The sequence below is a fragment of the Erpetoichthys calabaricus genome, chromosome 6, assembly GCF_900747795.2.
Source record: "Erpetoichthys calabaricus chromosome 6, fErpCal1.3, whole genome shotgun sequence".
In the NCBI taxonomy this organism is placed as follows: domain Eukaryota; kingdom Metazoa; phylum Chordata; class Cladistia; order Polypteriformes; family Polypteridae; genus Erpetoichthys; species Erpetoichthys calabaricus.
In genome coordinates, this window is record NC_041399.2 from 179288241 (window position 1) to 179304092 (window position 15852).

At 36.7% G+C, this 15852-nt stretch overlaps 1 protein-coding gene across 1 annotated transcript in view; it reads right to left on the reverse strand.

The window, feature by feature from the left end:
• The window catches only part of ube3c (ubiquitin protein ligase E3C), a 242176-nt gene that overhangs the window by 132368 nt on the left and 93956 nt on the right, over window positions 1-15852 (reverse strand). The window contains exons 12-13 of the mRNA XM_051929116.1: window positions 12296-12382; window positions 5546-5703 (exon numbers count right to left, since the gene is read on the reverse strand). Coding sequence (XP_051785076.1) covers window positions 5546-5703; window positions 12296-12382 — 245 coding nt within the window. The remainder of the gene's footprint in view (window positions 1-5545; window positions 5704-12295; window positions 12383-15852) is intronic.

The following is a 15852-nucleotide window of genomic DNA, read 5'->3' on the forward strand; positions in this document are numbered from 1 at the left end:
TGATACAGTTCCACATCAAAGATTAATTCTGAAATTAGAAGCTGTAGGCATCAGAGGTTAACCTACAAAACTGGATCTCTAGTTGGTTAACTGGAAGGAGACAAAGAGTACGATAACAGCAAAATGCTCTACATACAGCAAGGTCATCAGTGGAGTCCATCAAGGGTCTGCCCTTGGACTGTTACTTTTTCTGATTTATATTAATGATTATGATTCTGGTACAGTTAGTAAACTTGTAAAATTTGCAGATGACAATAAATTTGGAGGGATGGCAGACACTGAGGAGGCAGCAAAATGAATTAAAAAATAAAAATAATTCTTTACATTTATATAGTATTTTTCTCACTACTCAAAGCAATCTTCATGCAGGAAGGACCTGGGAAGCGAACCCATAATCTCCTTAATGCAAAGTAGCAGCGCTACCACCTTGCCTTCTGCTGAACAACAGTCAGAATTGGACGAATATCTAGAAAATGCAGTTTAATGTAGAAAAGTGCAAAGTGTTACATGTGGACAAAAGGAACATCCAATTACAAATACAAGATGGGAGACACTGCCCTACAGGAAGCAACCCCTGAACAGCATTTAGGGGTTTATGTTGATACAACATTTTCATCAACTATCCACAGAAACAACTCAAAAGGGTAATAAAATATTAGGTTATATCATAAAAACTGTTGAATTTAAGTCAAGGGACATTATGCTAAAATTATATAATACAGTGGTAAAACCCTATCTGGAGTATTGTGTGCAGTTCCTGTCACAACGGTACATGAAAGACATAGCAGCACTTGAAGCAGAGGAGAGCAACCAAGTGAAGCCCAGGACTTAAGGAGATATCCTACTGTGACAGATGCAAGCAGAGGAGACTGTGTGGGGACATAATCCAGGTAATCAAAATTCTCAAAGACAATGATAAAGTAGATTCAGCAACATTCTTTTAGCTTAAGGGTGAATCATGTACTCAAGGACATCCGTACAAATTAAGGGGAAGTGCATTTAAAACTGAAACCAGGAAGCACTTCTTTACGTAAAAAGTTATGGGGCTCTGGAACAAACTAACTGAGAAATGTAGTTAAAGCAGAAACTTGACAACCTTTAAGAAAGATCAGGTTGAGATATTGAAACAGCTTAGCTATTAGCAGTAGAATCCCTGAAGCCTATGAAAAAAGTTGTACTTCCTGGCCACCTTAAATTCCCTCGCACCTCATCAGCGTCTTTGTTTTGCAAATGAGTCAATCAACACAAGCAGCAAGCAGCCTGCTATCCCATCCCCCACCGATGCAGCTTAAGTCAGACGCAAAATTCTCAGAGCTCAAGTCTGTGCATCTGGATGTGAGGTGTCTGGAATTGTATAGGATAAATAATATACAGTATCATTATTTGTAATACATACATTTCAAATATTCCATGTCTACAACGATCTGGGTAAATGTAGGATGACAGGGAATGCGAGGCAAGAAATGTTGAACACATAACTAAAACAGAAACTTTTTTCATGTTATAGTAATAATGACAAAATGCTGATGTGAAGTGTATAATGTGTGAAGACTTAAGTCCAAATATCAAATAAACACTTTCACAAAAGGTATAACAAAACAAGTGCGATTTTTTTCAAGAATATATCCAAAGAAAAAGAAATCATTCAACTTGCATGTTGCTGTCAATTAGTAAACACCCAAGCCCAAATATCAAATCAACACAAAGTCAACATGTCTGTTTGGCTGGTGCAGAGGTAAGAACTGCTGTCTCATAATTAGGTTATGGGTTCGAGCCCGGTTTTTCCTTGTTTTCAGTAGTGAGCTGCTATTATTATTACTAATATATAATAAAAACATTCATTTGATTTGAGTCTGTCACACCCGGTGTAAATTTTTGCTGCCTGTAAAAGAAATCACTGAAGCAATATAAGCAAACACACAAATGCTGGTGAATCATTTCTTCTTGGTATCTTGTTGTCACTTGAATTTTTTATTATTCAGTTTTATTCTTGAACTTGTTTCATTACACCTCTACACAATTTCTATTTTATATCTGTGTATATATATATATATATATATATATATATCTATCTGTATATATATATATATATATATATATCTATCTGTATATATATATATATATATATATATATATATATATATATATATATCTGTATATATATATATATATATATATATATATATATATATATATATATATATATATATATATATATATATATATATATATCTGTATATATATATATATATAATCTGTTTCCGCATCTATTTGAAAACGCTATGTCATTTGAACATGAATTGTCATTTCAACATGGTTTTCTATTTCCGATCTTGCCCAGTCTCCATGTTATGGTGCACGATACTGGGAATGCAGAAAGACTTCTTCTGTTTGGGTGCATACACCGTCAGCATGACAGTGCCAGATCTAAACACTAGTGTGGGGAATTGCTCACGTACTGAAGTGACTTTAGCTGCAGGTGGAAGTTCATCTCCCACTCTATTTATGATGTCAAGCAGAGCTGTGTTGAAGTGCAGTAGTCTAGAAATGGGTCCATAGGCTTTATGACCACAGTCGCGGAAAGTCTTTCTTCCATGGGACAACTGGGATCTTTTCCTAAATAAGACGTGGCATTGCACATGTACTTTGTCTCCAAATCTGCCGCAATCCAAAGCTTTATGCCAAATTTGTCAGGCTTGGTTGAAGTGTACTGCAAGAAAGGACAACGGACCTTGGTTGGAAACACCTTCTCATCTACAGTAATATGTTGCCCTGGGTTGTAACAATTCTTAACAAAACGTTGCCAGATGTCCGAGATCGCAGCAAATCTGCCATTTTTCACACGTTCTGCACGGGTGTCTTTGCTGTCAAAGAGAAAATGCCACATGATAGTCTGATAGCAGTCACGGAGCATCATATCTTTGACTGCCAGTACAACAAATAGTTCTGACCAGGCATCAAACGGGGTCATCGCTGCTCTTGTGAAAAGAATGGAGATAAACGCCATCAACTCAGAGAGGGAGAAGCAAGTTCGTTGTACCACATGAACATGACTGAGAGAATAAAACTGAAAATAAATAAAAAAATAACGCTAACTTTTACAAGTAGCAAAAATTTTCTCCAGGTGTTACAGACTCAAATCAAATGTATGTTTTTATTATATAATAGTAGTAATAATAAAAGCTTACTACTCATAACAAGGAGAACCCGGTCTCAAAACTGCAACCTCTTGATTATGAGGCAGCAGGTCTTATCTCTGCACCTGACAAGCAGACATGTCAACTTTATGTCGATTGATATTTGGGCTTGTATGTTTACTCATTGATAGCAAAATGAATTGAATGATACTTTTTCTTTGGTTATATTCTTGGATAAAAGCACACTTGTTTTGTTATACGTTTTGTGAAAGTGTTAATCTAATATTTGGACTTCATTCTTCATACATCATACATTTCACCTCAGCATTTTGTCATTATTACTATAATATGTTTTAGTTATGTGTTCAACATTTCTTGGCTCATATTTCCTGTCATCCTACATTTACCCAGATCATTGTAAACATGGAACACACACATGAAATGTATGTATTCCAAATAACACTATATTATTTACCCTATACAATTCCAGACACCTCACATCCAGATGAACAGACCTGAGCTGGGAGAACTTTGTGTTTGACTTCAGCTACATCAGTAGGGAATGGGATAGCAGGCTGCTTTGCTGCTTGTGCTGATTGACACATTTGCAAAACAAAGATGCTAATGAAGAGGTGCAAGAGAAGTTAAGGTGGCCAGAGAGTTTACGATTTTTTTCGTTGGCTTCAGGGATTCTAGTGTTAGCTAAACAAATGGGCATGATGGACTGAATAGTCTCCACTTGTAAGTCAGATTTCTTATGTTATGTAAAAATGCTGTTGATTTGATTTGATCCTATGCTTCAAATGCTTCACAGGCTGTTAGTAGTAGTAGCTCAGAGCGCAGAGAAAGAGATAAAGGAACTTTTGTTGTGTTAAAGGCACTTCATCCGCTCTAGAGCTTTTACAGTGTCTTAGAGAAAAAAACTTGAAAAACATCATCCCAAATGTAGACATTGCTCTCAGGCTTCATTCAACATTATCTGTCACAATTACAATTGGTAAGCTATGATTTTACAAGATCAGGCTACTGAAGAATAGGTTCAGTACTACAATGGGAGAGGAGAGGCTGTATCATTTGAGTCTGATGTTTATTGAGAATGATTTGGTTCAGACACGGGATTTTAGTGATCTGATCAAGGACGCTATTGCAAAGAAATTCGAAAAGTACAATTTGGAAATGCAGTTCTTGATATTCTTGCCTTTGTAGACAATTACACTAGGGTTCTATAGTTGACTTTCAAACTTTAGTTTATGATGGTTACTTGGTTACCTTACTCAAGGTATAAGCTTTGATAAAGCATACTTTGTCTATCACAATTTCAGGAAGTAAGCAAATATTTTTTATGTTCTTCAGATTTTTTTTGCCTTTAATCTTAATGCATTTATTTTACTCTGGGTGTGTCTAATGCCTTGATGTTGATTTACATTCATAGTATTTTGTAAAGGTAGGGCCCCTAAAATGACTCTAGCCCAGGGTATCCCATCCTCCTTTATCCAGTCCTGAACATTAGACTTAAGCTTGTACATCACATAATGTTTATGTCTATATATCTTTTCTAATGAATGTTTTACTTTGCTCACAATTAAGTCATAGTTTGTGTTCTGTACATTTGGAACAATTAAAAAATAGCAAAATGTCAGTATGTCTTTCAAAATGGACATATCTGGAAGTAACAATCTATCAGGTTGCATTCAAGCAATCTTGAAAAATGTATTGTACAAAGAAGAAAAAAGTTTCAAAGATTTGCACTGTCAAGACTCCAACATTCAACACTTGACAATTCTGGAGAGAAAAGAAACAAATTATCACAAATCCTGGTTAGTGTTATAATGAGATGATTTTTAAAAAGATGAATTTTCTATATAAAATGCCTAGCTTATGTCAGAAAATCACTATTAAGTCTGTCAATATATACACACCCTGATTAACATAAAATTGATCATTTTTCTTCATTTATATATACACTTAAATTTGTTCAAAATATATATAGATATTACACCTCAACACACTGAAACTAAGTTTAGCAGAGTAGGGTCAAAAGCCTATTGCTGCATCACTGGGCATAAGACAAGCCCAAATTCTGGACAAGTCAACAGTCCATCACATGGCACAATTATGCACACAGTTACACTCACTTAATTTTGAGTTTGCAAGTAAACCAACATACATTACCTTTGGCATCAGGAAAGAAAAAGTGAAGGCCTGATAAAAACAGAAGCAGACTTGGGTAGAATGTACAAACTCCACACAAACAGAGAATGTCTCAAAATTCATCTCCTAGACCTTTAACGCAGCAGTAATAACCTGCAACCACTGTGCTGTTTATGGAGATAACAAGTACCTCAAAATAAATATTTCTTTTGAATAATAAAAGCACCACATTAATTAATGTTTTATATTTGTCTCACCTTCCACAGCATATCCAAAGAACTCATTGTCATGTATTGAAATCAGCGAATGACTGAAAAGGGAGCTGAAGAGATAGAACAAAGGTATGATCCTATTGGAATCTTCTAGTGACATTGGGGAACCTCGTGATATCACCTGAAGAAGTGGGACCATAGATCTGACAGCAAAGTAACGACACAAAGTTTGATTATAATAGAGAATGTAAGAAAAAAACAGAATGTTAAAAAAAACAGTATAATGCCAGGTATCAAAATTTTAATTGTGGCAACTAAAAAACCATTATAGCCTCATTTATATATGTACGTTTGCAAAGACATGCATCAGTGCACTGATGACATGGATTTTAAAGTACTAATTCCACATGCATCTGTCTTTATTATTAGTTTAAATGTAAAACAAATAAATAAAAAATCTGGAGTCATTTGCTGTCACTTGCAGAGACTGTGCACATACATTTGAACACCCATGGGCAGATACTTTAATTTATATTCTTAATTGATAGCTAGAAAAGTATGAGCATCCTTGCTTTAAATGTCTGTTACTGTGGATAGCCAAGTGAGCAGAAGATGAAATGATCACCAAAAGGCATAAAGTTAAAGATGACATATTTCATTTTCAGCATTTTATGCAAGATTAGTGTATTGTTTTTGTATTGTACAATTTTACCTTGAAAAAAGGAAAGGAGCACCATGTAAATGTTGGGGCACCCCAAGATATCCGATGTCTCAGATTATGTTTACTGATGTCTCAGTCCTTAACCAGCTTGTTAGGGCTATGGCTTATTCATAGTCATCATTGGGACACCCCAGATGATGCAAATTGCAAAGCTGTATAAAATCTCTGAATCCTCTAACCTTGCCCCAACAATCAGCAGACATGCGCTCCTCTATGTAATTGCCTAGCACTTCAAAAAATAAAATAACTGATGCTCACAAAGCAGAAGAAGACTACAAGAAGATAGCAAAGCGTTTTCAGGTAGATGTTTCCTCAACTCGTAATGTTATTATAAAACGGCAGTTAACAGGAAAGGTGGAGGTCAACCTGATGTCTGGAAAGATCAAAAAAACTTTTCGTGGTGCACTGATTCTACTGGTAAAGTATTTTATATAATCAATGAAATTCTGAAATATCATTTCAAATGGTCTGCTGCTAAAACTGTGAATAACATGTTTTGTTTTATAATGATGTAGTTAATATAGATCAAGTCAAAATCTCAGTATTATTCCTATATAATTCCTAAATTGCATGAAAATGTGCTATATAAATAAATGTTGTTATATAACAAATGTATACTGAATATTTTGTATATAACAATTTGAAATCAAAATTAAGTAACAAAAGTGGAAAAAGGTTGCACTATGCCTATGTTTCTTAACTACAGAAAGCTGTGCAGCGATACTAAGTAACTAATGATTTAAAGCAGGGGTGCCCAACTCCAGTCCTAGAGGGCCACAGTGGCTGCAGGTTTTCATTCTAACCCTTTTCTTAATTAGTGATCTGTTTTTGTTGCTAATTAACTTCTTTTGAATTAATTTTATTTGACTTGGTTTTTAAGAAATGTTTCCCTGAATTTCTTCATCATACCTCTGAATTGCTTAATTTCTTTACTTAAATGGCATCCAAACAGAAATGAAATGTGAAGTGAGGGAGCCAACAGAGGACCAACTAAGTCAGGGCCTCAAACTCCAACCAATTTCACTCCAAGCAGTTGCTTAATTAGGCGCAGAGTCTTGTCGTTAATTAAACTCATTCTTTAATTCCATGGCTTGTTGCTGCTCTCATTGTGCAATATCAGACATTTCTGAAATTGCGAATTTTCTCTTTTCTAAGAGCAGATTAGCATTCCTGAAACCTTCACCTTTCTTTATTTTCAGATTTTGTATGACGGTTTGCTTGCCATGTTTTGGCTAATTTTGTATCTCATTATTGTTTGGCTGCTGATTAAGGAAAAAGAAACCATTAAGGAGTCTGAGTGTTCAAGAGCAAGTCAATTACAATTAATTCAAAAGAAGTTAATTAGCAGCAAAAACAGGCCACTAATTAAGAAAAGGGTTAGAATGAAAACCTGCAGCCACTGCGGCCCTCCAGGACTGGAGTTGGGCACCCCTGATTTAAAGCATCTAGCATTAGTGGATTTCAACTACAAAGGACAAAATGTACTCAGTCTGGGTTTTAATTTAATTTTAACAGACAAAGTCTGCACAGATGTTTATTCCTTTTACTATAATGCTCCACAATCTCTCAAGTCCATCATCTTCTCTTAACCAAAATAAGCATGCATAAGAGCATGTTCTTAATATGCATTTCTGAACTAAATTACTCTGTGGATTGAGATGCATGTTTAAACAATAAAGATATAAAACTGTAATGTGTGTGTTATTTGTCCAATCAAACTATCAATTATTATGACTTAAATCACTGGTATCAAACTCAAAACCCAAAGATCTGCAGTGTTTGGAGATTTTTATTCTATTTTTCTATTTAATAACTAATCACTACTGCTAATGCAGCAGACTTTTGCCCTAATTTTAATTGACTCTTTTTTTTAAGATTCAGAACCTTTAATTGTTTTTTCCTTAACCAGCCGCCAAACAATAAGGAAATGCAAAGTGAGCAAACAGATGACTAGCTAACTTGATCCCTTTTGCACCCGTGTGTCTATTATGTAGTACCTGTTTGAATATCTGAACAGAAAAAAGTGAAGTTCAGAGATAAATTGATGTGCTTTAGACAGCAAAACATTCTCTGACAAAAAAACTCACCAATTTCAGAAATGTCTGATATAGCAAATAAAGCACTAGAAAGACAGATAATTTAATACTGCATTTCATTAACAGAATTAATTAGCTTCTTATTAAGAAATTGGCTTCATTGAAAATGGTGTATCCTCAGGAGTCAGGTTTTGGACCTCGAGTTTACTTGTTATTTGATTTTTTTAAACATTATTCCTTATTACCATTATCATTTTAATCTCGCTTTTCCTGGTTAGGGTTGTGGTAGCAATATGTTGAAGAGGTCTGACCAGTCCTCTCTATACCCAGTAACTTTTTCCAGCTTCAGAAATACCCAGCCAATCCCACGCTGGTTAAGACATACAGTCCCTCCAATATGTCCAGGAACGGATCCTCAGTCATCTGCCAGTGGCCTCTGCCTTGAACACTTTTTGAGGGAGACATCCAGGAGACATTCCAACTACATGCCCAGAAATTTCGATTCGCTCATCTTAGTCCAGAGAAGCAGTGGTTTTAGTCCAATGTCCTACTATGTTTCTGATCTTTCCTCATCATATTCAATGAGCTCAGGAACCCTACACTGGAATTTCATTTTGGATATTGTAATCATGATCCCATTTTTTTAGTCACTACCCAAAGATTGTGACCTTAAGTGAGGATGAGTATATTGAATACCTCAAAAGGTAAATCTTACTCTTTGTCCACTGACTTAGCTGCTACTTCATCACAGTATGCACTAGTACAACTTTTTTTTTTTTTTAAACTTCTGCTACTGCACTAGTTCTCACAATTACCCTTCTCCTTACTCACATATATAAACCTAAGGCACTTCATCACACCACTGGCTACAGGGAACAACCATTCTTTTCTGGGAAACGTCCATATTCTCATATTTGGAGACTCTAATTCTCATTCCAAAGGCATCATACTCTGTTGTGAACAATTACAGAGAGCCCTAGAGAACATAGTCTAGTGAGTCCAAAAGGACACAATTCTCAAAGCCTAAGGTGCACCTTATTATCTTGCCTGTGATATTCATAAACGAGAGGACAAAAGAAGCACTTTTAGTAAAATCAAATGTTCATATTTAACTGCCTCTGCTTAATAACACGTATGCAAACACAACACTTTCTTCAAAATTACAGGGACCTAATCTCTTTCCAAAAACAGCTCAGGTATCCTACATTCTTACAGGATCTTTCGTAAGATACTACAGATTAAAGAATCATAAGCTTTTTCCCCACAAAGGAAATGTGGAGAGGACTGACAAATTCCCATGAACCCACAAATATCTACACATGAGGTAAAAGTTAGCCTGCTGCTAAAATGACAAGATTAAGTACCAGAATCCAAATTGCTTTTCCTGAATATGAGAATCAACTATTGGGACAGTGTCTCTATTTCAAAATCCTATCTTGGTAACTGGAACACAGCCTCTTCTCACCCCAGAAATATAGACCACTACCCCAGTCAGCCAGTTCCAAGCCAGAGTCTTTCCATTCCCTTCCATAATGAAGAGGCATTGTAGTCAAAATACTACCTTCATATACAGTGTTATCTGCGTTATTGGTTGGATGTCACCAGCCCTATCCACATTGCAGCAACAAAGCATTTTAATCTCCACAGCAACATCAGCCACAGACCACATCCACTGATCTTGGCACTCCCTCATCTGTAGGAAGGAGTGTCTACCAGGTAAATTTGTCAAAGTACTCCTTCCACATTTTACAGACACTCATAGCAGTGGTCAAAATTTCTACAGCCTTGCTATATATCATCTAGGCAATACCTCACTTACTCTTTTTGGGTCATAGATTTGTTTGCCAAAAACTCTTTGTGGGTCTGAAAGTTATTCTCCATGATGTCATCAAACTCTATCAACACACAGGCTATTGCTTTAGCCACTGCTCCAGCTGCTATATTCCTGGCATTCCTGTATTTCTCAATCAAATCTTGTGACAGAATTACATGACAGAATTAAATTGACAGTGTCTTCTACTACTACACTACACTACTACTACAAAGTCAGTAGATGGCACCAACTAGGGACTTTTGAGTATCCCACACCTCTCCAGTGGGACAACTCCATAGTGAGAGAGGGACAAACTTTGATTTTTCAACCTTCTACACAAGTTAAGTCTCCTTCTCTGACATTGTGGTCAGCAACACAGGAGCGCCACAGGGGACTGTACTTTCTCCGGTCCTGTTCAGCCTATATACATCGGACTTCCAATACAACTCGGAGTCCTGCCACGTACAAAAGTTCGCTGCCGACACTGCTGTCTTCGGCTGCATCAGGAATGGGCAGGAAGAGGAGTATAGGAACTTAATCAAGGACTTTGTTAAATGGTGCGACTCAAACCACCTACAACTGAACACCAGCAAAACCAGGGAGCTGGTGGTGGATTTTAGGAGGACCAGGCCCCTCATGGACCCCGTGATCATCAGAGGTGACTGTGTGCAGAGGGTGCGAACCTATAAATACCTGGGAGTGCAGCTGGGTGATAAATTGGACTGGACTGCCAATACTGATGCTCTGTGTAAGAAAGGACAGAGCCGAGTATACTTCCTTAGAAGGCTGGCGTCCTTCAACATCTGCAATAAGATGCTGCAGATGTTCTATCAGACGGTTGTGGCGAGCACCCTCTTCTACGCAGTGGTGTGCTGGGGAAGCAGCATAAAGAAGAGGGACACCCCACGCCTGGACAAACTGGTGAGGAAGGCAGGCTCTATTGTAGGCACGGAGCTGGACAGTTTGACATCCGTGGCAGAGCAACGGACACTGAGCAGGCTCCTTTCAATAATGGAGAATCCACTAAACAGTATCATCTCCAGACAGAGGAGCAGCTTCAGCAACAGACTGCTGTCAATGTCCTGCTCCACTGACAGACTGAGGAGATCGTTCCTCCCCCACACTATGCGACTCTTCAATTCCACTCGGGGGGGGGGTAAACATTAAAATTATACAAAGTTATTGTCTGTCTGTATACCTGCATTGTTATCACTGTTTAATTTAATATTGTTCTTTATCAGTATGCTGCTGCTGGAGTATGTGAATTTCCCCTTGGGATTAATAAAGTATCTATCTATCTATCTATCTATCTATCTATCTATCTATCTATCTATCTATCTATCTATCTATCTATCTATCTATCTATCTATCTTCTCTGCCAAAGACGTCACATTCAAGAGTTCAAAAGGCAAGGTCTGGTATCCCTGAGTCCATCTCACTACTGGTTATCACTTCACCCTCACTTTTTACCCTGTGCATGGTGTACAGCTTTTTCAGACTGAGCCCAGCTAGACTATGAGGGTCACCCAGCCACCAGATGCTTATCTTGCAAACACCTCTTCTGGGCCTGCCTCTAGTAGAAGGTTTCCATATCTTTGTTCTAGTCATGGTTCTAGTCAACATAACTCTAAGGATCACTTAGGCACATAAGGCCCACCACCAAGCTAAGGTTAATAAAGTGTTAAAATTGGTAAAATGAATTGTTAACACTTTTTTCATATTAATATTTGTACTTTCGTTTACCTAGCAATCATTTAAAGCTATGAGTAACAAACAACACCTAAAATAAGAAAAACAACCATATGGTCCTTCTTTTTCAATAAAATCCTACAACAGAAAACACATTTCTAACAAATATAAAAATTATACATCGTTACTAAGTGCAGTAGGATTCTGAGCTAGTTCTGTTTTGTAATATGTAGAAAAGGCAGACAATATTTTTTATTCTTATAAAGTTCACAGACTAGTAAAATCAATCTATATCTCACTCTTTCACTGCTAATTTTCTATGAAATCTTCTGCAAAGTATCTATTTTACCTACTTGTGTCATCTTGGAGAAAATGTAGTTCTTACTAAAATTAATCTTTGTTAGTCCGTAAGTAACTTTTATCATTACAATCAACTTTTAATGTTTTAATATTGCGTGATAAATATCTATTCTGTTCTATAAATTATGACAGATCATGTCCAAATGTGTATCACAACTACACAATTTTTTTCTTACCCTGTAATCATTTTCGTTGTCATTGAAGTTATTAAATGCCAAAGATGTCTTAGGAATCTTGCATTGAATGCCAAGCTGTACAAGAGCCTATAAAGTAGAAATTGAGACATATCAATTAAATTTGCCATTTAGATTGTGTTATTTATTTATCTGCGATGAATGCTTATTTAATACAGAACAATCAAATAAATTAAAAATAAAATACAATTAAAATACAAAAAAACAAGTTATAAAACTAATTATGTAAAGGCGAAGTGGTGGCTCTGAGGCTAAGGAACAGTGCTGGCCAGTTCGAATTCCATAAAATGTCAGAAGTGACTCTACTCTGTTGGGTCCTTGAGCAAGGCCCTTAACCTGCAATTGCTTCATCCTGGGTATGATGTTAATCTGCATCCAACCCTGCAAGCAGATCCTCCAATTTACATGGAAAATTTGGGGATTGGAGCCAGCATTGGCAATCCAGCTACTGTATAAAAAAAAAAAAACTCACAATGTTCCACTGTGGTGCTGAGGTGTCACCCGCTGCACTCGGGTCCCAATCCTGGTGGCTTGTCATGTGGTGGGTAATGCAAGGTGCTATCAGTGCATGCTCATAACCTATATTATGTAAATGACCACCATTTGTTAATTAACTAGCTAGTAGTGATTGTCAAATATCACTGAATATATTTGGGGTGAAAAATGAATGTTACTTTTACAAGCTTATATTTAATAAGTACCTTGGGAAAGACTCTGACATGCACAAAATAGAAAACAAAAAATATTATTTAAAATCTCTTACGAGTAAATTCAACTATTACCTGAAATACAGATTTTGTTCAATTAAAAGTAAAAAGTGTCTATGCTAGATCTGCTTGACAGTTACAGAACTATTCAATACGTTTTTAACATTTGTTGGAAAGCATATAAAATACACAAGTTATATTAATTGAAAACAATAGCCTAACTGTTCCAACAGCATCTCTATTCAGACACATATTTTCTGAATGTTCATACATAGCTCTGTTAAGAAATAACTTTTTTTACCCATGACATTTCAGAAAGACTAGGAAGAGGCACAGCAACAGACCCAGAAAGTTCATTCAAGTGGAATTTCTAAGCCTCTGTATAATGAGGTGTCAAATTCCTTATGTGTAATGAAATAGATTAAATGACCCATTAAGCTTTATTTAGACGAGGCATCTTCCATTAGTAAACTACTTGGCAACAAAGGTTTCATTCCAGGTCATAAACAGGTCTTGCCTTCCTATGGAGCCCATTTAAGTTAATGAAAAGAATACAATAGGTAAGGGTTTACTCCATACAATGCATGCAACAGTCATCATAGCAAGCAAAGCTTGTTTCGACACTTCCACAGAATTACAAGGTGTTACGGGATAGGAGATAACACTATTCTCAGTCACATAAACAATCCTGAAAAAGTAATAGCACACATGTGTAAATGAATGTAGTATTGTGCATCTGCTATTGACAAAATCGATATTTTGTGCTGTCTTTAAAGTAATGTGTAACCTGTCTGGATAACACCTTAATGTAAATTGAAACAAAAAAAAAAAAAGCTTAAAATACAATGATGTAATACAAAGAACAAAACCATTGGCACCTACCTGTCCTCATTTAGAGTGATCACAAAATACCTCATTAGCAGAATTGTAAAAGGATCGAAGAACTCTTATTTTCAACATCTGCACTTTGTCTTACAGTTCAAGGATTCTTTGTTAAAAAATAAAACAAAAACATTCTTCCCCCAAAACTAAAATGTACAAAATAAATTTCTTAAAAATAAATAAACAAAGCAAAACAAAAATGTTTTGATTTATACTTGTGACAGATATTTCATTTAATACACATACTTTAAACTAAAAGAACACTACAGTTAAAATTACAGACCTTAACAATTTAAAAATATTAGTTCATTAACAGCAAAAATAAAAAAAATAAAACTTTAATCATGCTTATTGCTGTGTTATGAAAAATACTATGGACCTGAAGAAGATGAAAATAACTTACTAATATTTCAAAACAAAATTTCAGCATTATTTTTCCTTAACTAAGCACACTATCTTATTAGTACTTATGTGCTACAGTTTACTGTACAGAAAAATGCAAAGACCATTCATAAATACCTTTATTCACTTCTTGTACAAATCATGTAATGAATGTTTATTTTGCTGGCATAGTGACCAACATTTATGAAACAACAGGATTGTAAATCTACACAATACACCCAACAAAGTATATTAAACTATACAAGGGGCTTACTTAATTTATAAGAGCAGGTACCATTTTAAAGCACAATTGTGCCTGATGTCTTGTGGTGTAGCGGGTCCACAGCTCAAGCCAAAAAGGCCACTTTTTAAATAAATAATTGCCGCCTTCGCGGCTTAGAGAGGGGGCGTGGTAGTGTGGCCGGAGCAGTTCCCGGGTGAATTCGTAATGCGGGCGGTCCTCGCTTAAGTGCATAGGTGAGGAGTTGTCCGCATCTGTAATTGATACCGGGAGCTGCTAATTGCCACACCTGATCCACGTCTCCATGATAAATAATAGAAGTGTGAGGCAGCTGAGGGAGGAAAGAAAAAAGAAGGAAAGAAACAAAAGAACATGAAGGGAGGTTAATGGAGAAGGAAGCAGTAAGGAGAAAGATGGTGCAGGAGAGTGAGAGCAAGCACTGATTGCGGGCAGCTGTGGAGAGGCGAGCCCGAGTGGTGTGTTTGGCCGGCACCTGAGGGCCGACAGTAGTGGTTGCTCCTGCTGAGCGCTTGTTTGGAGCACGAGTGACCGGGAGAAGGTTGGCTCGCCGCAGCGAGGGCAGCAGGAGTCGGGGACTTGGGAAGTGGAAGCCCCAGCGTGAGCATCCTTGTTGCTGGGGAGCCCAAGTCTCGGTATGGGTCAGCAGAACTGGAGCCAGGGATCGGAAAGGCCACCAGACCAGTTCAGTGAAGAAGGTCAGCTGGATGTAGGATGACTCCCCTGGTGCATAGCCAGGAGGGGAGAAGCAGGGGAGTCACCAGTAGAAATATGGCACCGGACTTTGTTTTTAAAAGACTGCTTCCAGCCATTGTTTTAACCTCGTTGTTTTTAAAGGATTTTTTCTATTGGATTTTAACCTCCACCTTTCACTTGTTTTTATGGGATTATTTATTTGAAGATTTAAGACACTGCACTATTTATTCGGACACTTTGATTTTTGTTGTTTTTAATAAAAGCACTTTGCACTTTTGCACCATCCCCTTTGCTTCATTGTTGTGCCTCACTGTCCAGCTCATTGGTGAAATTATCAACGGTGTCGGGTTCAGAGCTTCCAGAAGCAAGACGGGAGCATGGAGCGCAACCCGCATCATCACATGTCTTTAGTTTCAATTTATTGATTTACCAAAAGGTCACTTGATTTGGCACATTTCAATTTTTTTAAATGTATTTTAACGATTTAAGTGAAACCTGCAACTAGTAAGAATTAGGAGGTAATAGCAATCAGAAGGGTACTATTTTCAAAACAATTCAAGACAACTCAGTTTCACTGAAATACAGTAAAAAATTCTGTACATAGAGTAGTCACT